The sequence below is a fragment of the Pangasianodon hypophthalmus genome, chromosome 1, assembly GCF_027358585.1.
Source record: "Pangasianodon hypophthalmus isolate fPanHyp1 chromosome 1, fPanHyp1.pri, whole genome shotgun sequence".
Classification (NCBI taxonomy): domain Eukaryota; kingdom Metazoa; phylum Chordata; class Actinopteri; order Siluriformes; family Pangasiidae; genus Pangasianodon; species Pangasianodon hypophthalmus.
Genome location: NC_069710.1, coordinates 1,799,096 through 1,821,642, shown reverse-complemented (window position 1 = coordinate 1,821,642; position 22,547 = coordinate 1,799,096). Strand labels below are relative to the sequence as shown.

The 22,547-nt window shown below is 37.4% G+C and overlaps 1 protein-coding gene across 2 annotated transcripts; it reads right to left on the bottom strand.

Moving 5' to 3' along the window:
• Positions 1 to 866: 866 nt before the first annotated feature.
• On the bottom strand, positions 867 to 22,009 carry rspo1 (R-spondin 1). Of its 2 annotated transcripts, XM_026913494.3 has the most exons (7): positions 21,835 to 22,009; positions 21,587 to 21,688; positions 16,855 to 17,430; positions 12,882 to 13,076; positions 8,930 to 9,073; positions 7,562 to 7,774; positions 867 to 2,426 (listed from the first exon to the last, which is right to left on the bottom strand). In XM_026913494.3, the coding sequence occupies exons 3-7, from the start codon at positions 16,949 to 16,951 to the stop codon at positions 2,272 to 2,274; spliced, it is 804 nt and encodes a 267-aa protein (XP_026769295.3). In that variant the 5' UTR covers positions 16,952 to 17,430; positions 21,587 to 21,688; positions 21,835 to 22,009; the 3' UTR covers positions 867 to 2,271. The 2 variants fall into 2 exon arrangements, with proteins under 2 accessions (XP_026769295.3, XP_034154814.2); XM_034298923.2 differs by having other exon boundaries at positions 12,882 to 13,073; positions 21,587 to 22,009.
• Positions 22,010 to 22,547: the final 538 nt, after the last annotated feature.

Here is a 22,547-nt window from a genome sequence, read left to right as displayed (position 1 = left end):
CACCTCACCAGATGTACCATCACTCGACTACTGGGGAGAAATAAAGAGAAAGAACGAGAAGGGTGAGTGAAGGAGACATGAAGGAACGCAAGAGAAGTGAAAACGACAGCAAGATAGGGTGATTGGGAGGGAAAGCTGCATCCCACGGAGTCGACTCAAGAATTTATGGTCAGGAAGGGGAATGAAAGTGTAATTTACGTTGAACTCTCTACCGTTGCCCTGCCCTCCCTTGCATAATGAGAAACGGCTGTCTAGATTGCAGGGCGCAGGCGCAGCCCCCTGGCGATGACACATCATTAGTTTTTATTTGTCTCTACTTTTACAGCTTTTGCAGCAACTCCAACTAGTGCAGTACATTCCAACCCGCAACCACTGCGTTACATTAATACAGCACGCACATACACACCTCCCAAGATGGCGGCCCATTGCTCAGGTTCAAGCCCTGGAAACACAAATCACCAGAGCTTAATGTGATAATGTATCAGTTGGATGCACTTCTCCTCCGCTGTACCACCCTGGTCGCCATTCATAAAATAAAAACTTGAGGAAATACAGGAGTACAATCTCTGGAATGCTTTAGTAAACAGATTGTTATTAATAATCGTTCTGTTGATCGTAGATTCGGCCCGGATTTTGATTTATGTGCTATACAGATTGTTCCATAAATAATCGCAATAATATTTTACATCAATTGTTTTGATATTAAAAGTGACATGCAGTGCAAAATTAAATTTCGATCGACTGATACGATTGAAAATATAATATTAAAAAAATTTAAATAATTGTAAAAAAAAAAACAGAATATGCTAAGAAGGAAACTGGATGTGTACGTGGCTGTGCAGAATGAGTAGGCTTGAAGACTGGGATCTTGCAAAATGTAATATCTAGATTTTATTTTATGCAGGAATTTCAAATAATAAGATATACAATAACATAAGGTATATTGTATTAATATTGTATTAAGTAATCATGATCAACATACACTGAAGTAGACCATTTCAGTAAGACACCACATCAGGAATGTCCACGCTCAATATCTACTGAAGAAGCGAGTATTCTTGTGTCAAAATTTGCTACAAAAACTGTCAGTGTAAGTAGAAATGCATCACTTATGTGCTAGAGCATTGCCTTCTCTGATAGTGCTGGATATTTCTGAACTTTATGGATTATTTGCTAAATATAGATGAACCTGTTGCAAAGATATGTATAATAACTGAAGAGGCATGTGGTATGTAGATTGCTGTACTGTGTGTACAGGCTAGTGAAATAATGTGCTCGTACAATTTTCCTTTTGCCTGCTATCTGTCTCTCTCACACACACACACACACACACACACACGGACACATGCACACATACTCACCCATAGTCTGACCCAATACAGGTGTATGTTACATGCAATTCCTTACAAACTCTTCTGATCATTCTGTCTGAACACAAACACGGCTCACTGCTCCCAACCAAATCAAATATACATTCATAACTCTATTTGAGTGGATTATTGTTCTCTTTGATCAGCCTTTTGTTATACATAGACAGCTAAAAGTGAAAAGTGAAAAGCTTTGTCTAAGAAACCAAGGATCTTTGTCTAAGAACCAAGGATTAAGTTTGTCCTATCTTTAGACATCCTATTATAGTTGGTTTTGAATCATTTTTGTCCAAAATTGCTTTAAAAAGAGAAAAAACTAAGTTTTACAATAAAAACAGAAATTAGTTCCAGTGATTTGCTTCGGTATCATTATACAACAGAAATATTAAGAGAAGAAGGCTATCAATTCCTGCTTTTGATTGGTATCTTTCACAAAATAAAGCAGAGCCAACATTAGAAAATGAATCAATGTAAGATTTGGAAAAGAGCAACAGGCTAATGTGTTGTAAATGTGCATAAGTCAGCTTACGGAAGGAAGAGCTCATTTGTCTTTCATAATGTGGGCATAGACGTCTTTAGTCAAATGTAAAAGCGGGACATACAATGCATTTCACCCACAAAACATTGTTTACAAAAGCATGATCCTTCATAAGGGCAGTCTTTCAAAGTGCTTCCAATTGCACGAACAAACATCTTTTCTCTATGTCTAACATAAAACAGTACACATTTTATTACTTATTGCAGCAATCCTCCAGTTCCTTTTGAGCATTTTCATGAATGTGCAGCAGCATTATTATTCCGTTTCAATATCAGTCTGATAGTGTCACAATTAAGTAACACTCAGCAGCCTTTCAGGATGGACCATCTTCTTTCCATCTTTTAGCCCCCATATGCCACCATCAGGTCAAGTGATGGTGCTTGTTATCATTGATGGAGCAGTAGTAGATGGACTTTGGGCCTTTCTCCTCTTCCCTCCCCCTTTATTACTTTCCTTTGAGTCCCGACCACGGTTTTTGCCATTTAATGTTCCTTGGTTCTTAGGCGTTGTCCCCTTGTCTCCTGAATAAAACAAGCAAATTCATATCTTTAGAGCACAACTATATATTAGTCAAGCATGAGTCTAATTAACTGTGACATTTTGCCAAATGTAAAATATTTGAACTTCAATCAACTTTGTTTCTAAAGATATAGGCATAATTCTAAATGTCATCATGATGCAAGACAGCACAGTTCAAAATTGACAGCGGATGTACAACAGCAGCCCGTAAGCCATAACCGTGGCCCAGACGATAATAATCAAGAACCTGACACCCTAATACCCTGCGCTAGAGGTGAGCTGCTTTCCCAACAGTCCTTCTTCTCACACTCTCTTTCAACAAAGCTTTGTGTGTGTATGCATCTGTCACTTATTTTAAGTGCATAACCACTTCATCAGTATAAACATCCATTAGAAAGGCTTTCAGAGTCATAGGGTCAGAAAGAGAAATAACACCAAGTATGAATGTGAAAAGTCACAGATGAAAGGCCTGATTATGATAACGTAAGTTATTCAGCAGGTCTGAGATTAACTGTTTTAAATGTTATTACAATGGTGCTCAGAAGTCATACATGTAGAAGCCTACTCATATGCACAATGTAACATCTGAACCAGGCTGGTTAGGATCCAAGAATCACTTCAGTCACAATGTGATCAAATACACGGGGGAAAGGAGCATAGGCCCCAGCCTCACCAGCACTACTGTAAAGGGAAGTCAGGGCCTCTGTGCTGACTGATGTTTGTTATGAAGTTGGTGTTGTGATTCTAGATGTTTCCTGGAAACCAAGTCAACACTCGTACGGGGCTGGAGAGCATTTGCTCCACGTTTGATGACATGAGCCTTAAAGCTACTCTGTACTTCTCAACCCAGTGTACTGTTCATCTTAAGACCTTATATTGCACATAGCCAAAAAAATTTGTCTGTTCTGTGTCTTGATAGCAGTCTGCTCACTTTGGTGGTGGGGAATGGTTTTCACAAAACCATTATATAAGCACCAACAGTATCTACTTTTCTTAAAGTGATAAGGATGTGAAGCATGAATGTCTTTGGGTCGTTATTCCAGATCTGTGCTTTTTACATCCCTGTAACATAGAAGTTCCTATAACGGGAATATGATATGTGTGGGAAAGCCTTTCACATTCTCAAATTTAGCCATTTTTTACTCTATACTATACATTAGTTTTGAAATCTAGATACTTCATATGCTTTCCTTTTGCATGTATTTCATCTAGAAGTTATGTTATAGCATCTTTAATTTCTGATTACGCCCAAAAGTGAAAAGGGAGGGAAAAAAAACACACTTAAGACATTTTGACAGCAGGTATCTAATTATAAACTAAATTGGCTAGGTTTATTTCCATTTTGCTACAGCACAAAGCTATCCAAAAATTGTGAGGAAATCACACTTAGCAAGGGTTTAGATATCTTTACCAATGTGGATGTTAAACTGGTTCCTTACACAACATGATGTTTGTAGGAAATTTTCTCAGGCAAGATTAAAAAGTAAATGAGAAACATTTCCATGTTGTTTTGGAGAAATATATTTATGGTTTCTTAAACTTGAGGTGTCAAAGAATGTTATACGCATAAAATCTCTATTTTGGCACTAAAAGGCCTTTTTTGGCTGTCTGCCAGAATTCTGGGTTTTTCCAGACTTCCACACACATAATTCCTAAAATAATGTTTGAAAATGTCCTAAATTCAAAATGCTTATCACATATTTCATTATAAGTACAATGTTTTATTATCTGACATTTACCTTTTATAAAATATAATGAATTTCTGCTCCCAAGTGGCAGCAATTTCTGTTTAGATAAAAATACAGCTTGCCTCTCACATAATGATGAATCCTCTGCCCCTTCAGCTGCCTCAATGTTCTTTTCCTTTTCACCTTAATTAGGATGAAGAGTTTACTGACGATGCATGAATAATGTAATTAATATAATTAATATTAATATAATTAATATAACATTAAATATTTGTATATATTATTTATTGCATATTAAATTAAATGCACATGAAATCAATAAATAATAGATGCTTTTAGATATTCACTGAAATTTTCTCTTTTTCTCTTTCAGGTGTAACCAGACTGTAATAATATAATTTTCACAGCTATCTCAGTTCAGGGAAGTGTGCAGTTTTCAGAACTTCATATAGCAGAAATTGTCAAAATTCGACCATGTGAAGGTTTTCCCAAGCCAACACACGTTTTAAAGGGGGCATTGCCTACTCTCATTTCATGCGTATGGACTTCTTTTATGCATGTCTTTATAAATGCCCTGATCTTTCATGAATCAATACATTCAGCTTCCTTTGTTTCAGAATTTGCCAATATGCTGGCAATATACTAGACACCTATTAGATGTTTATTTCAATGCTTGTCATGTTTTCGTTCATATATCATCTTTTTTTTATTTTTCATTTTTAAATTGTCTCTTGCGTTTATCATTCATTCATTCATTCAATCTTCAATAACCACTTTTTCCTAGTCAGGGTCATAGTGGATACAGAGCCTATCCTGGGAACACTGGGCACCCTGGCTAGGACACCAGTCCTCTTGCTTTTATGTTGCCTCATAATAGTATTTGACAGCAAAGAAAAAAACACTATTTCCTGCTTCCCTCTGCATTTTTTATCTGTGATTTTTTCAGGCTTTAAGGCAAATGCTTGTGTTTAAAGGTGGTGGTCTAGAAGCTATTGAAAAGCCCCGTCTCAGACGCTTCCACTCAATAAAACTCTGGCAGGTGATTTGCGTAATCTCAAAGGCGCACCAGATAGTCGACTTAAGCAGGTGCTTAACCCATTTCTGAATACATGTAACTTTTCCCGCATAAATATTGACATAACATTTGGACTCAATTTGCCAACTCTGAAAATAGTCCACCATGTTCACACAAATGTTTCTTGTATGAGCATCAAGGTTTTGTGAAATTAATATTACTTTCACACAATGTAATAAAATTATTCTGAGTGTGATTTTATATCTTCATAAACATGGACTCTAATATTTCAAAAATGATAACCTGTAGTCTCTTTAATTTCACGGTAAGAACTTCACTGAACATTAGTGATCTCATACTCGCATAGTCTAATCAAGTTTTCTTTTTTAAAGGCTTAGTTTGGCAGCACAATACTAAACATTTAGCAGTTTAATGGAATTTGACTCTTGCAACAAAATCCATAATAATTTGAATTACTTATGATTGTATGACCAAGGGACTGGCACAAAAGTAAACCATAAGACATTGCGTGTGATTATTTGGGCTACTTTCCTGCAGATTTGCTAACCTGGAGAGTTCCAGCCATGTACGTGTGGTTTTGCATAACTTATTCTAGTTTAATAGGGTCTCTTTAATAATATTGTTCACTCTGTAGAAAACACTCCTACTCACGAAAGGAATTTAGTAGCAATAAGTTCCCAATGTGCCTCCATCTTAGATTTGGATAATGATTTTTTGCGGTCTAACATGAGTTTAAAGAGAGCAAGCCCCCATCACTAAGCAGGAGTGGAATCCTAGCCTCCGGCTCAGCATGTAGGACAGTCATTAGCTCACCTCTGATAAAGCACTAATGGGGCTCTATTTATTTATGACAGCAGTGATTACAGCTCCCCTCAATCCAACCTAAACACTGGTGCCTGACAAAGGCAATGACTCGCTCAGCAAATTCTGTTTTCGTGCAAACCTATTTATTACGCTACAGGAAAAGGGAGGGAAAAGAGAGAGAGCTCAGCCAAATCGACACAAAGCGTGAGATCTGCAGACCAGTAAATCACTGATGTTATACAAGAGCTGCCCCCCCTGTGATTTTTACAGCAGCCATGTCGGCCAATTGCAGCAGATGTATTCACAGCCTTGCTAATTTAACACATGGTGCACATTTACACACATGAAAAATCTACACATTAATTTACGGAACAGAATGATTTCTCCCACATTCACACTACAAATCTGGGTTAAAAAGTACAAGTGGGAGAGGAAAATTACAGACACAGCTCTAAATTATCACATCTGAACTTTACATTTTTTTTAAAAGAATAACTGCAAACAAATGCTTTGCACATGTCAAGCCCCATCTGAGCAACATGGTCCTGTCTCTTACCACTCACTTTCCGACAAAGTAGTCACCAAGTTTAGAAATTTGGCAGGCACTGTAACACTTTTATGGGGTACTTTATAATATTTCACCGTTAATTATTCTTGTGGACCCAAGGTTGAAATTCTTTCCACAAGGAGGGCGTCATGCAATGTAAATTTGCCTTTCATTTCTCAGATGGTGCAGTCATATCCGGTAGAGCATGGAGCCCACTTCTCCCCTGAAGAAGAACATGCTCCTCAGCCGACAAGAAGAAAGAGTAAGAAACTTATGTAATGCTGCAGTTTAGTGCATTGTGTGTTAATGAGTGGTCAAGCTAATGTTATGAGTTAATAAATGGTCCAACTCAAAGACATCAGAGCACCTTCTGTAAAAGTGCCGACGTATGCTGCTGGCGTGTTACAGCAAACTGGCCAATTAAAGGTGATATTTTTTCATATAAATGCACAATATCTTTTCCTTTTATAAGGAAAAAAATATCTAATAAGATATCTATTGGAAAATGACTGAAACATGTTTTGCTTCTGAAATGCAAGAAAGGTGAATTGAGGAATCAGTTTAAAGGTGAATCGTGGAATCACTTACATAAAAAGTTGCCTTTAGGTCTAGTTTATCAACATATTGTTGATCTCAGTGAAATGAAAACTATAAAAATAAGCTTATCCTTAAAGATTTGTACAATACAATCATTTGTATTGCAGTTTGCTTACTGCTTATATTCACAAATTCAAATTAGCTTATGGATGATGTGCCAAGCAGTATAAATATTATACAGTATAGCAGTAAAAATATTCTATTACTCTATCCCATTTTATGGAAAAGGAGTTTTGCTTGGGATGCTTGTGGGTCCTTGGGGAGGTGGCCATGGTTACACGCGCTGACTGCTAACAGATATACATCTGAACTCTCTTAGAGTTTCAGAAAGCAAATATTTGCTTTGATTGGGGAAGCCAGGGCTCAGTCTTAAATATGCCCAAGTCTTAAAACTGAATTTGTATCTTCATTTTTGTGTGAATCGTCATGTTATCTGGGGTCCCCTGCTGTCTCCCTCGAGCTTACCTTTTCCACAGGGGATCCTCTTCGGCACACTGCATTTCTGCGTCTCAGTCTCAGGAGCGCAGATTGAAAGAGATGCAGACCCACTGATGGTGGCCGGACTAGGGGGCTGTGTAGGCTCCCTTCTACGGCTTTGGCTGCCCTTTTTGAAACCACATGTTTTGTTTTTCTTCATGCAAGGGCCCCATGGACTCCATTCACCCAGCTCACATCGCACTAAAATGAATAACAAGGACAAAGTGAATCATATAAGCGTTGTTCCTGAGAGCCAAACATTTCTTTTATTCCAATGTTAGGTTGACTCAGTGCCTGAGCTCCAGGTCAGGGGTTTTCTAACAAATATGGAGGAAAACATATCAGTGAACCCTAAGGACTTCATGGCAGAGATTCAGATTGGTAATATCCAGAATCACTCATAGTCTCATTTCTCTTCACTAAACGGGAGAAATTTTGTTATGATTATTTGTGGCAGGTTTCGTTTTATCCAACCTTATGACACACTGTCAAGTTCTGGTTAAGACTTCCCTGTATTTTCAGCTGTTTTCAATCGCAGACTAAATTTGAACATTTGTTCTTACTGAGGTTTTCATGAGTATTGATTAAGATAAGACGCCATGCCTGATGCCAAAATGTTACCTTAGGAATTAAAGCTCTCCATGTAAAAGCCAAGCATCTTGGGGGAGCCAGAGCTCAGTCTCTGAGAGTAATACTATTAGCACTGGGTTTGCTTGCTTATGACAGAACAATTTTCAGAACGAATCAATATAGCCCTTATCAGCCAGCAGGCCTCTCTCCAAAGTTCTGTTTGCTGGTGATTGAGAAACCACAGGGAAAAAAGGGAGAACAGAGTATTCCACCAGGCTTCCTCTTTTGCCAATACCATGATTGCTTTGCAGTGACGGAAAGGTGATATTATAAAATAATGCAAGTTGGAAATACTTTTTAAGAAGGACTGGAGAATCCCAAGTAAATTTCATTCTGTGTACTTTCATAACATCCATGTCTACCTTCCCCATGTTTGGAAGCAATTTCATTTCTTGATTGTCCACCAATCTCAAATACCACTTCATATGAACGTGATACTATATCTAATACTATCTGTCATCCCATTTGTCCACAACATTTCATGGACAGAATATTTATCACAGTTTAGGAGGATTGAATCTACTGAATCGTTAAAATATGAGATTACCACCAATTGGCATTTATACTGTATCACCTCAGCCTGGCATACTTGTGTCCTTGTATTAGTTTTTGTTAATTAAATGACATGGCCCTTAAAGAGCATCAGTTGAATCCAGCTGAGGAATATACATATACACATGAGGATTAGAAATGCATGTCAGCTTTTTGAATTACAGTGTCACTCACCTACACACTCCATGGTGCTGTTGACAGTGATTAAGCCTTCAGGGCAGCTGTGGTAACACCTGCCACTGTATGAATATAAGCCCTCCTTACATTTTGCACAAAATGTTCGACTGAAACAGTCAGCGCAGTTTTCTATTTTGCATTCTGTAAGAAAGAGAAATAAAGTCATGGCATTAAAGGAAACCGGGGTTGCACCTTACATGTTTTTACATCATGTAATGCTTCGTATCTATCTATCCTCTATGATCATTTCCTGATATTTACAACTAGATGTGTTTACTTAGAGCATGGCACCTTTGGTGACAGACCACCCAATCTTTAGGTGAGCAAAAGTATAGGAACAGATAGTCTTAAAGTAAATTAAAGTAAATAAATTTGGTTGCATATTGCATACTTGCAATAACTGCATCAAGCCGGTGACCCAAGGATATCACCAAACTGTTGCATTCTTCTTTTGTGATGCATTTCCAGGCTTGTACAGCAGATCCTTTCAGTTGTTGTTTGTTTTGGAGGGCTTCTCACTTCAGTCTCATTTTCAGGAGGTGAAATGCTGTTCAGTTGGGTTAAGGTCTGGTGATTGACTTGGCCAGTCTAAATCCTTCCACTTTTCTCCCCTGATGAAGTCCTTTGTTGTGATGCAGTGTGTTTTGGGTCATTATCTTGCAGCATGATGAAGCTCCTCCCAATTAGATTGGATGCATTTCTCTGTGAATTGGGAGACAGAATGTTTCTGTAGCTTCTGAATTCATTCTCCTGCTACCATCATGAGTTACATCATTAATAAAGATTAATGAGCCTGTTCCAGAAGCAGTCATGCAAGCCCAAGCCATGACACTACGTCCACTGTGACCAGTGAGCTCATATGTTATGTATCAAGAGCAGATCTTTTTTTTCTCCACACTTTGGCCTTTCCATCACTTTAGTAGAGGTTAATCTTGGTTCCAGAACTTTTGTGGCTCATCTCTGTACTTTTTTGTGAATTCCTATCTGGGCTTCCGGTTTTTACGTCTGATGAGTGGTTTGCATGTTCTGCTATGGCCTTTATGTTTCTGATCTTGGAGTCTTCTTCAAACGGTGCACTGGTATACCTTCATCCCTGCCCTGCAGAGTTGTTGGTGATGTCACTGACTGTTGATTTTGGGTTTTTCTTCACAGCTCTTACAATGTTTCTGTCATCAACTGCTGTTGTGTTCCTTAGCCAACCTGGTTGATGTCTGGTTATTAATACCCCACTTGTTTCTTTCTTTCTCAGGACATTCCAAATTGTTGTATTGGTTATGCCCAATGCTTGTTCAATGGTTCTGATCAATGGCACTTTTCTCAGCTTCAAAATGGCTTGCATTTCTCCCATAAACAGCTCTCTGGTCTTCATGTTGGTTTATCCTTTTTAACAACAAATGCTCAGGGTGAAACCCAAGGCTCAAACCAAGAGTAGACATTCTGAGCTATTAATTGCTTAAACATTCAATCTAACGGGGCACATCTGCACAACAAGAAACATCTGTCAGTCATGTGTTCCAATATTTCTGATCACTTGAAACATAGGTGGGTTTGAACAAAAGGTGCCATGTTCAAAGTGATTTAACAAATCTAGATGTAAATATCAGGAAATTAAAATTGAAGTTCTGATCTATCATCTCATATTCATCTTTTGATCTCAAACCCAGATGTCTTCAATGTATAGCAGAAACAAAAGAATTGGCATGGACATTCCAATACTTTTGGAGGAGACTGTAAATTTTGACCCTTCCTCGGTTGATGGTATAGGTTATTCTTTAAACATCGTGTGAAATATGCAGGCTGAATACTTGAATAACTGTGGTTTCGGAATATGTATTGGTTGGGGAGATGAGTTGACAAGGGAGATGATATATGTAGGCATTAAGCTATACCATAAGTAATGTCGAAGGTTTAGAAGGATCCCCTCTTAAAAACTAGCAGGGGTGTGTTGAACAAATCCAGTCCAAATGTCGTGCACATCAGAAGTGTGCTCAGCTCCTTGCATCTCATTACAGGCCCAGCTTCTATAGTCAAACATCCAAACTACTTTTAAATAGGGGCAATTATGAACACAGTGGGAATGAAAAACAGACACCTACCAACATTACTAGAATGTGCTTCCCAACCCATCACTATTATCTAATTCTGAAATTACAGGAGAGACACTGTTTAATTCAGCCATGTCACGGAATGTTTCATACATGTACCCAACAATCTGAATGGAAATATTAAACCAATTTAACATCAGACAAAATTTAAAAATGGTTCAAAGCACTTGATTGTTTTACGATGTAAGTAAAATAGATTCCAGTGAGACGTTAATGGTCAGGGCATAAGTAAAATTTATCAAGAAATTTGCCATGAAAAGGCGTCTTGATAGAGTTCAGTAGAAGAGAGAATCAGTACAAGTAGCCGATTTAATTTAATTTAAACATGTGAGCCAGTGAATGTAACGAGGATAGTGACAAGGTTGAAATGAAGGGCAAACATGCACTGTAAATGAATTCAGCACAACAGTGTGAGTCTTTCTGAACATATTTTAGATGAACTTTTGACACCATCAGAATAAACAAATTTCCTGTGCAGTTTTTTTTTTTTTTTTTATTTTCTAATTCTTTAACAAGAGTGAGTTAAAAGCATACAAGACAAATGTTAAAATGTACAAGTTTAAGTTCAAGTAGAAATATTACATATTAAATCAATCCCTATAGTTTGAATAGTAATATTTATGGGAAACCACACTTGTGTACACATTAAATCTTAACAAACCCATTTGCAAATCTGTCTAGACTTCCCAATCTCACATAAAATTTGCAGAAGTTCTAATGAACATGAACAATTTTCCTGGATTTAATACAACTGATCTCATTAATACTGAAACTAAATCCACCCCACACCCTAACCCTAATCACTTGTATATTTCACGAGATGGATAAAGGAAATTCTTATAATGCCTTTGTGAGACCCCACTGGTATGGAGGATTATAGAAAAGAGTGATTATCTACAGTGTGAGAAAGACCATGGCTTTGGATTTTGAAACACAAACACTGCTGGGCAATACCCTTCACTGTCTGAACTGAGATTACCTTTAATGACCATTTAGAAAATAGCTAAATCACACCAACATCTGAGATAGATTAAGTAATGTGATGCAAGAGTGTATCTTGCAAAAGAAAAGCCAAAATTTTCTTCCAGAAACAAAATATAATGAGCCCAAACTGCATTTCACACAAATTGGCTATCAAAATGCACCCCACGTGAAGGTGGAAGAGGTTAATGCAATTTACAGTTAGAAAAGTCGATGGCCAAAACCTCTTGATTCTTCTTTGTAATGAGTTATTATGAATCCGTTTATGAGGGACACTATGCAGCTGTTTTTTTCTTGACATTCCTTCAGTCATAGTAAAACATTCCCACATGGGAATAATTCAGCCACAGGAACATCATAGACCTCTGATTTTTATTATTATTATTGTTGTTGTTGTTGTTGTTGTTGTTAAAGTTCAGTGAATGTAACATTACCTGATAAAATAAAAGTAACAGCCAAATCCCATTCAAAAATACAGAGAGCTCTCAGTGCTTGAGTAGAAAAATGTGGTCAATTTGGTGAACTTGAATGAACTCTGTATTTATAGGCCAAAGTATTAATGTAGACTTCCTTACAGAGACAGACAAACAGTATACTACCAGTGTTTTGCTTTTGATTTTTCCCCCCAATTCCTGTTTTTCACCCACAGAGTAAGAGAAAACAGATCGCTGGCTCAGTGAGACACACTGATTTAACGCCACTGGTGGAGCTCTGGTTGGCAGGAAACACAAGCTTTGGAGCAGACTTTCAGTTATTGTTAGTTCCTCCAAGCTTAAACCCTACTTTGGTTAAATGTTCTTTTAATTCTGTAAAGATCAGACGGATTCTCCAGAATAATGTTTCAAAAACACACTAACACTCACGTGTGCACCTGTTCACATCCCGGTTTCGAATGCCGTAATATCCAACAGGACAAGTGGCAAGGCACACCCCTGTCTGACGGATGTCACTTCTTTCCAAGAGGATGAAAAGTCGTGGTCGACATTTTGTGCATCCGTTGTATTCGGAGCAGCTTTCACAGCCACTGGAGCATGATGCTGGCACTTCAGTACTTGCTGCTAGGGCACAGACAGCGAGACAAAAGCAACGGATATAATATTATTGCAGTGGTATTAAGATGTTTCCTCACTGTTAATTCTAATAATTCTAACATTAATTCTGAAGGCACCAATATGATTAATCATTGCCAAGTTTACTGCCTCATGGCCTAAAGCACTTTTAAGGGAGTGTAAGACATTGACTTTTCCCTTAAAGGTGCTTTAGGGCATAAGGCAATAAACCTGGCAGTGATTAATCTTGTTACACATGTTAATTTCTGCAGCTAATTCAACTCAGAACATCACATAAAGTAGAACAACTTTGTTTAAAGTCTCTTTACACCATTTACTTGAACTAGCCTGTCACAAATACTGAACAGATTTTTTTAAAGAAGCGTGTGTATTTTTGGAAGGACATCTCATACTAGTATATTGCAAATCAGGTATTGATATCACACCCCTTACGGGTGAAAACACAGTGACTCATCCATCACAGCAATTCCAGTAATAAGGTCGGCATGGTTGTGGAAAAGAGGAAATCACAAATCACTTTATTTTCTTCCAGACTTTTCACTAGATATAGTTTCCTATCATTCCAGGAACACAAACACTGAGGAACCTGACAACTGACACCAATGAATAACCTCACGCAAATGCTCACATTCGCCCTTCATGCATACATGCTTGCAGTTTCTCTTCTAGCATGGTCCAAAAATGTTAGTCTCTGTAGCCAATAGCATAAATAAATGATTATACTAAATGCGCATCCTGTTTCTGGGGCCAATTGCTGTCAAAACCACGGTCATCTGCAGTGATTTGCAGTTCTATGTGCTATCAGGTCTAAATATACACACTCTCAGTGCAATTCATCAGCAAAGTCTGTGTAGTAAAGATAAAGTGGATGGTAAACGTGTCAAAAATAAACCCTTGTGAATCAGCTGTACCCATTGTGACCTCTGCAATATGGCGTGGGGTTTGCATGCAAGCAGTAAGCCATACCTCTGTCAGTACTAATAATGATAAAGAAATCATTATCCCACAACATTTCTCAAAAATGTATGGACGGTGCATTCCATTAGAACATCTTGATTGTTATATATCGTTTTTTTATGGTATAGACAGAGTTTATCAGTTCGATTCTAACAACCAACAGGAACTCTACATGTTGTGCTTTTTCTCATCCTTAGAACTGTTTAAAGCAGTACACACAACAGCAGAGGCAGTAGAAACATAACTGTACCTATGGCCAGAAAACCACATAAATATGAAGAAATTGTGCTGAAACCTTTGAGATTTAGGAAAACATCTGTGTAAAACATTCTCCTCGTTCCTCTTTGTGTTCTAAAGACTGATTACATAAATATAAATCATGCACCTCAATAAAAAAGAGCCACCAGAGATGAAGGTTCTTGCCCAGTTATCAACAAAATATATGATAAAATAGCAACCGAAAGAGCCATACTGTTCGCCTATGAAACTCAGAATCCTGCCTCAGAATTTTCAAATCAGTATGAATTGGAAGAGTGAGACTAAACATATTCAGATCTACAGGACCCTATACACTTCTGGTCCAGAGTCTCATCAAGCACAACAGCATTCTTCTTTCTGCATTCCTTCCTTTCCCTCAGAGCTAGGAGAAAAAAGAAAATTGTCTGAGGAGAAACAACAAATATGGAACTAACATGAAAGATGGTTCAGTGAAATCACTGTTTGGATTGGGTTTATGGAATACCGGTTAGCTCAACACAATGCAAACGACGACCACAGTGACCACCTCTGTACTGTAGGATGTTATTTCATAGTGGACTGGGAATGGGAGCACACTATGACGAACAAAATTTGTGTACCTTTTATGCCTCATCCATAAACATCTATTAATTGATCAAACATAAGTCTGCACCCGACTCTGTGCTTTTTCTGAACCATCCTGGAGTTAATAGATGAGCAGAGGATACATGAAATGCATCTCCTCTCCTTAAATGAAAACAGAAATCTTGATCAGCTTAGCTGGACATCACAACTGAGATATTTCTGGCCCAAAAGTCAGGTCTGGCCTGAAAGCACACAAATCTCAGATTTTTCAGGAATGCAGCTAGTTTGGAAAGCTGGTTGAAATAGTGGAAGTTTGATGACATTTTGGTGATAGCGCTAAAATCCAAGATGAGGAGGAGTCCCATTCTTTTAGAAAACAGGATTTGAGGCAAATGTTTAATTAAATACAGGTGTGTTATATTTAACCTTTACAATTGGGAAAATGGACAAAAACAAGGTTTTTAAAAAATTATTTATATTTAAGGTCCCCTCAGTAAGAGAACTATAGATTTAACCAAATGTGGAAAATCCCTGTATGTCTTATTTATTGCTACTATAAATAAGGTATATGACATGATTTCCAGAATTACAAATTACATAAGCAATCTGTATTATTACCACAACAATCAGACAAAATGCAGATGTTTTTGTTACACTGATTCAGACTTTTTCAGATTACCAAAAGTACTAAAATTTGCTAGTAGCATTGTGTGTTGTGAAGTAGCAGTTGCCAGAACCTTTTTTTATATAAAATTGATGAAACAATATTAAAAGAAACATCATTATGGATTTCAGGCATACTTGTTTGTCAGCTGCATTAAGTTTCAAGACCCTCCTGAGAGAATATGGCTTATGATTTATTTCACTCTGTAAACTTCTGTGATGCAGGAAATAATTATCCAACAATTTCGTATTACACTGTGGTAATGTCAGAAATATGACATTAAATATGTTGTTAATTAACAAGCCACAAAATCAGTTCATGTATTTATACTTCAGTGCTTATTTTCAGAAGCTGTATTACAAGACCATGTTCTGCTAAGCCACAATTCTTTAATCATGTTTATCACTCTCTAGTGAGAGAGTTTATACGCTGAAATTTTTATACAAGGATTATACTTTTATATAGAGATTATCCTCTATATATATTTTTTTTTTTCAAAAGTATGACACTAAATGTAATATCGCATTTTGATTAGTTTTATTTTCTTAGCGATATTTAATTTCATACTTATCAGGAATTTGCTGTTATTTGACGCAAAGGCTCTGACAGTGTAGGAGGAACAGGTACCTGTGTATATATTTTTTCAAACAGTTTAATTGTAATGCTACAGTTTTCCAAGCCTTTCATTGCAGGTGCACATGATCTTGCTGAAAGCTGGATGTCATGAAATGTTTAGTATTAAAAACAGAAATGTTATCCATAAATATACTGGGGTCAGATCTATTTATGTAAGTTTGCAAATACTGTAAGCTATGATGTTACAAACTTTTGAAAAGTTCTGTTTGTCCAATTCATAATAACACATCAGATATCACTTAACTGAATGATACACACTCTAACCAACTACTAGGAGCTTAACATAATCCAAAGCCAAAGCCCTTGAAGAGGAGAAACTGTAACTCAAACTAACCTTGAGAGCAAACAATATGTGTTTAAAATAAACAAATGTAATATATATTTACATTTAGCTGCAGTTATATTAACAAATACAGCTCGGTGCTGTACCACTAGCCAACCGCCACTTTGTGATGAGAGACAGAAATACCACACAAGTCTGATTATAGCAGTTATATATTATAATCTTATATTATCCTAGTAGTTTGTCATGTAGCATTTACATTTCTTTTTGATAACCAGACGTTCTTCTATGCCAGTCATTCCAGTAAAGCACATTAAACTGGAACTAAAAACCAAACAAGAAAGACAGAGAGATAGCCTGCAAGAAAAAGAACAAATGAGAGTAACACAGATGTGATGACTCACTGTGTCTCTGCCTCCTTCCTCTGGGGATCTTGAGGCTGTCGCTGTAACCCATAGAGCTGAGGAAGACCACCACCAGCGCCAGCAGTCCCAGCTGCATAGTCCCTGCTGCCCAGCGGTGCTGGCACTCCCCCTGCAGGCAGACAGATGTGGCGAGGTGTCCCCCTTTACCACGATGAGGCAGGTGGACCTGTTTACTGCCCACTGCGGACTCCCCTTCCTTGAGCAGAAAGTAATACAGCTGCAAAACCAAGCACACCCAGGGCACAAGCCATAACGCAGAGGGTAAGGATGAGAGGGAATTGGGGATTCAGTGCTGGGTTCAGGTGTGGAGATCAACGATGAGATGATGAATGTGTGGGCAGAAAGGGCACAGCTCTTCCACCCATGAAGCCATGCAGAACTGTAAGGAGTGTGTAGCACGTAACAGCAGAAGCCAGGAAAGGCTGGTGTGAGTGAGCAGCCCAGCCCAGGAGCATGTGTCTTATTAGAGATGCTGGGAGGAGGAGGGGGAGTGCCAAAAAATGGAGAGAGGTTCTGCACTCCTAAGTGTGACAACGTGTCTGTCAGTGCCAAGCCCTGCCAAGGGAGAGAGGTGGAATTGGATGAGAGTGGAGTGGTAGAGGGGTAGAAAAACATAATTAGACATGAACATTAAAACTACTTAATTAATTAAGTTGGAATATTAAAAAAAAAAGTCACCCATGATTTAAAGCATTAAGCTTTGTGATAAATTATGAATATTTGCCAAACTAAGCTACACTCTTGAATGCTTGCATCTTATATAAAATGTTAACCAAATCTATCTTACACTCTGTAGTTTTATGTAATACTTTCAAAATGCTGTTTTTTCATCCTTAACCCTTAACACAGTTAAAAATTATGGAAATAGAATGCATTGTGTCTTGTGTCTAGCAGTCATGGCACCATGAAACAAATGCCATAAATAGTTTTTGGTCAATGCCCTATAACAAGTCAAGAGTAAAAAACATGTTTACTCAATATTTTGAGGGAAAAAAATGAGTACATAGAAGCATGTCTTCTTCACTCTGAAGCCAGAAACATCAAGAGTCAGTCACTGAATTAATCCAAACTCACTTTAAGAAAGTGAGAACAGAAATGAACAGAAATTCAGAAAAGCTGTCTCTCAAAATCAAGTGGAAATAGATAGCTAGTCTGAAACGGAGACACTTCATGCCTGGAGGTATCTAGAAAAGCAGGGCCATATTAGGGCGCAGTTCCTCTGGATATACCATCGTTTTGAAAGTGAAGGAAGCATGTGCTGACTCTTAGCATACTAAAGTACATAAAAGTGGACTGCATTACAAACAGCTCAACAAGAAAATTCAAGATGATTATTATGCTTTTCTTGTAAATCACCAGCTTTTTCGATAAAATCATTATAATGAATATTACTTTTGATTAACAAAGTGCCAGTGAACTGAGAGGGTTTTAAACCTCTGTTTAATAATGATTCGGTAATGATAAAGCACACAGAGAAAGACCATGTCAAATTTAATTTAGGGGAAAATTTCATGGACAAATAAAACCATTGTGAAAAATGAATAATGAGCAAGCATGCGGAGTTTAATTACAATGTGTGCTAAAGAACAGAATGATATACAGAAGTCTTTTTCCCCACTGATGTCTAGTTGACTGGAGTCAAAAGGAACATTGTTCACCATATCTAATAATGTACGCTCCACTCTGGCTGTGCTAAGTACTTCGAATTTATACTGTAAAATGCGAAAACGTAGCATGTGAACAGCACACTAGATTCAAACCACATTGTTGAACTGAACTCAGGCTCACTGCATATACTGTTATACCTGCAGGTGTTTTGATTAATCACTTCAGAGAAGTCACACACAACGTCACAGTGGTAGAAATGTGGAATGTCAAGTTACTTCCTAAAATGTATCCAATGGAATAGTGCTTAACAAAATCCAGAAAGCCACATCCCCGTACTCTCGCCTAAAGCTGATATTGTGGCCAAAAATGTGATTGTTAACATACACTGAGACCTTGACCAACATACATCCATAGATACACACAGCTGCATACAGACACATATGGAGTTCCAAAAATACACCACATCAACCATCAGATGAGGAGCTCAAGGATAAGCTATTACGTTTCTATCATTTTCACAACACCACCTTCTGCTCTGCCCCAGAGAACGTATTTTCAATGTTTATTTGTCTTTCATGATGAATATTAGACAAAAGTCTTCAACACCTTGCTCATATTTATTAGCATGAGCCAAAAACTCCCAGAGCCTGCTGTTTGAGAGCTAAGCTGAAGAAATTAATTGGGAGAGATGTGTCATGTCTGACACTGGGATATGCCATCGCCCTGGAACCAGAAGAGGAAGGAGACTTCCAGAGAGGAGCCATCATGCAAGATACTTTCCAGCATTCTAAAACCAAAAGCCAACTGGTCTTTTAGGGAAAAAAATGTTCGATTTATTTAAACAATACGATTATGAATAGTTTTAAACTTTCACGAGAAAGAGAGAAAGATATATTTTAATCTACTTGGAAATGTCATACTATAATGTTCATTTCTCTCCTAATAAGGCAGCTTAGACTGGGCTTCCAAGGCATCTTTTAACAAGTGGTCGTCTTATTGAGGCGTTCTTAAACTTCTTTCTGTCTTTGCTTCCACATCTAATAGACGGGAGTCTCGTTCTTCCCCACTGCTTCCTTTCACCCAAATGACAAACTGAGACTCGCAACTGAAACCCTTCATCCAACAATCAGGAGATTAAATTGCGCGCTTTGTAAGTCCTTTTAATTTATCAATTATTTAAGTAGCATTGAAAGAGAGCCACCAACAAGGGAGAGACTTCAAGAGTGCATACAAATAGTCTATTCTTTCTACTGTGTAATAATATGAGCTCTAAAAGCCAGAGGATGTGCGTAAATCCAACATATCCACGAGATCCAGCTATGCCCTGCTCTCATTGTGTACACTGTGCATTATTTTCCATTTCAGCACCAAAAACCTTGCAGACCTGCATAATTCACTGAACACTAGGTTCGGCTGCAAGTTCGGCTGTTGAGTTGAGTGCATGAAAAGACCAGGGCAATAAACAGGCTGTAAACACAGTCAGTAATAAAGCACAGAACAAAGCAAAGTAGATGTCTGGTCTGGTCTATGCCCAATAGCAGGACAAGTTAAAAGCCACACTGGCACTTAAAAGCCATACTGGCTCTGCTTTTAGCAGTTATCTCTATCCAATTATGTTAGAGATGCCTCAAGATATTGACACATAAAGACCAACTGTAAAAGTTACTGTAAATGTACTGTACTATCTGCATATACTGTTCTGTACATACAGCACATTGTATTTGGCATATATTGCAAAAACATATTTAATACTCGTGCTATTCATTTAACTTTTCTATTATTCTACGCTTCTTAACTTTCCTTGTTACAGTGTCTGTGCCAATATTGGCAAAAAAAAAAAGTACGATGTACATTGTGGAAATAATGCAAATAGAAAATTAACATTTAATCTTAATCATCAAAATATCCTTAATATCTTGATAATCATTAATAATAATTTAATCAACCTTTAACATCTTAATCAAAGAGACTTAATCGAATCCAATGAATGACTGCTACAGTTTCAGTCTATACACACATACACGCACACAATTCTTTATTCTTTTCCACATTTATTTGTGTTGCATTATTTTATTTACCTTTTATAGTACTTTTTCATATTCCATATTTGCAGTTTAAACACTTAAACTGAAGATTCTCCATGATTATAACTATCATTTTTTCTTATATAATGTATAAAGAAAGAACATCCTTCATGTAGTATGTATCAATGTTTAGTTTTACAATAATGTCCGGAATATTCTCAGCAAATGTTAGGCTTGTGGGTTATTTGTCTTTGCTGTTGCTACTATACAAGTTAATCTAGCGTCTACAAGTTCAAGTGCTTAGCATTCACCTCCAACCATTTAGAGATGGATAACTGTTACCGACTAGCAGGACATGAAAGTTATTATCCACAAATAAAGTGAGAAAAATTATCCACAATCGGCATGCATTTGTAAAATAAAGGACAAATAAACAAAAAAATCTCCCTCTTCAGAATTCACTCTTTTACTTTAAAAAAAGTATGGAGATGAAACAATGACCACTGAGGTCAGGGCAGGGAGCGAGAGACCAAAGTGAATGTTATAAGTCTGTCCTCCAGCTCGCAGCTCCTCTTATCAACAGGCAGATCAACACTGTCAAGTGCATAGTGCCAAAATAAATCCTCAGCTCCCAGTCTCTTGTTCCTTAAATGTGCATGCTCTTTCAAAACTCATAAAGGAGAATAAATTATAGAGTATGTCCTAAAACAAACAGGATATTTAATAGTCTCAGATGGAGTCATTTAAGCTGTCTCATATTTCAACTTGACACACAACCTCCAAAACAGGCAAACACACATACCATTGTGTCTAATAACATTAGCCTATTATTTCAAGAACATGATATTTCTGAATTTTATTTTAATAATAATAATAATAATAATAATAATAATAATACACTAAACATTGGAATTCATAGTACATTCTTATAACTTAAGTATAATCCATATAAGTTTAATCCAACCTGAGAAGCACGTTGGCAAATGATCCAACATAGCGACATCAGTTTTCAGAGATTTGTTACATTTCTGATTAATTAAAATTTCATCCATACAGAAGAAAGTTGAAGTTAATCATACCTGTTGTGAGCTGGGAGATTCATTCTCTCTCAAACAGGATCTCAGTGTAGTCTGTGTGGAAATCCGCACTAGGTTTCAAATGACACAGTTTACCTCTTTATGCTGGAATAGGACAAAAATTTCATTAGTGCTGTTTTATCTATTTGTACCCGAAAATGTGATGCTTGTCAGATATCCCCTGTGAACAATTAAGGAAGGTGTGCCAAAAAAAAAAAAAATCTAAAAGCCAAATGTGGAAAAATGATCACCTTTTAAAATAAATATTTTGTAATTATTTCCTAATTCAATTGAGCTGCATTTACAGCCCTAAAAAGGTCTTGTTTATTGTGCAGTTCTCTGTAGTCATTCTAAAGTAAGCTCCACATAAATCCCCTTTTAAAAGGCCGGACAGCATCCAGCTGTGTGTGTGGAGCGCCTAGCTCTCTCTCTCTCTCTCTCTCTCTCTCTCTCTCTCTCTGGGAGTTTGCATCCAACTCCATCTAGTGCAATTCTATCATGCAGGAGACTGAGCTGGCCCCACCCCTACAGCACACGCTCACACACGCATTCACAACACACAGGAGAGAAAAAAAAACAGCACTGGACTCATAGGTGGAATGCTGTTCCTGTGGTGGATTTGACAAAATGAAACCCCCCTTTTTTTTGCATTGACCTCCTACAGAAATAAGTGAATTCAGATTTTCATGTGAAACTAAACGTCTTCCATCATGTTCCATATTGGACCAAGGAGCTAGTATGAAAAACAAAACTGATTTGATTAGCCTCACTTCTTTTATTTTCATACACATCCATTTTTCCTTTGATTCACTCTAATTCACAGCAACAGACTTGAGCGACAAAATTTAATTACACTGTAATAAAGAGGGATCAGTGCTCCTGATAAGAGCTCACATTAGTTTATCAGTCAACACAGTTACAGACTGTATATGTAAGATCCCATATGGTTATTGACATTTGGGTT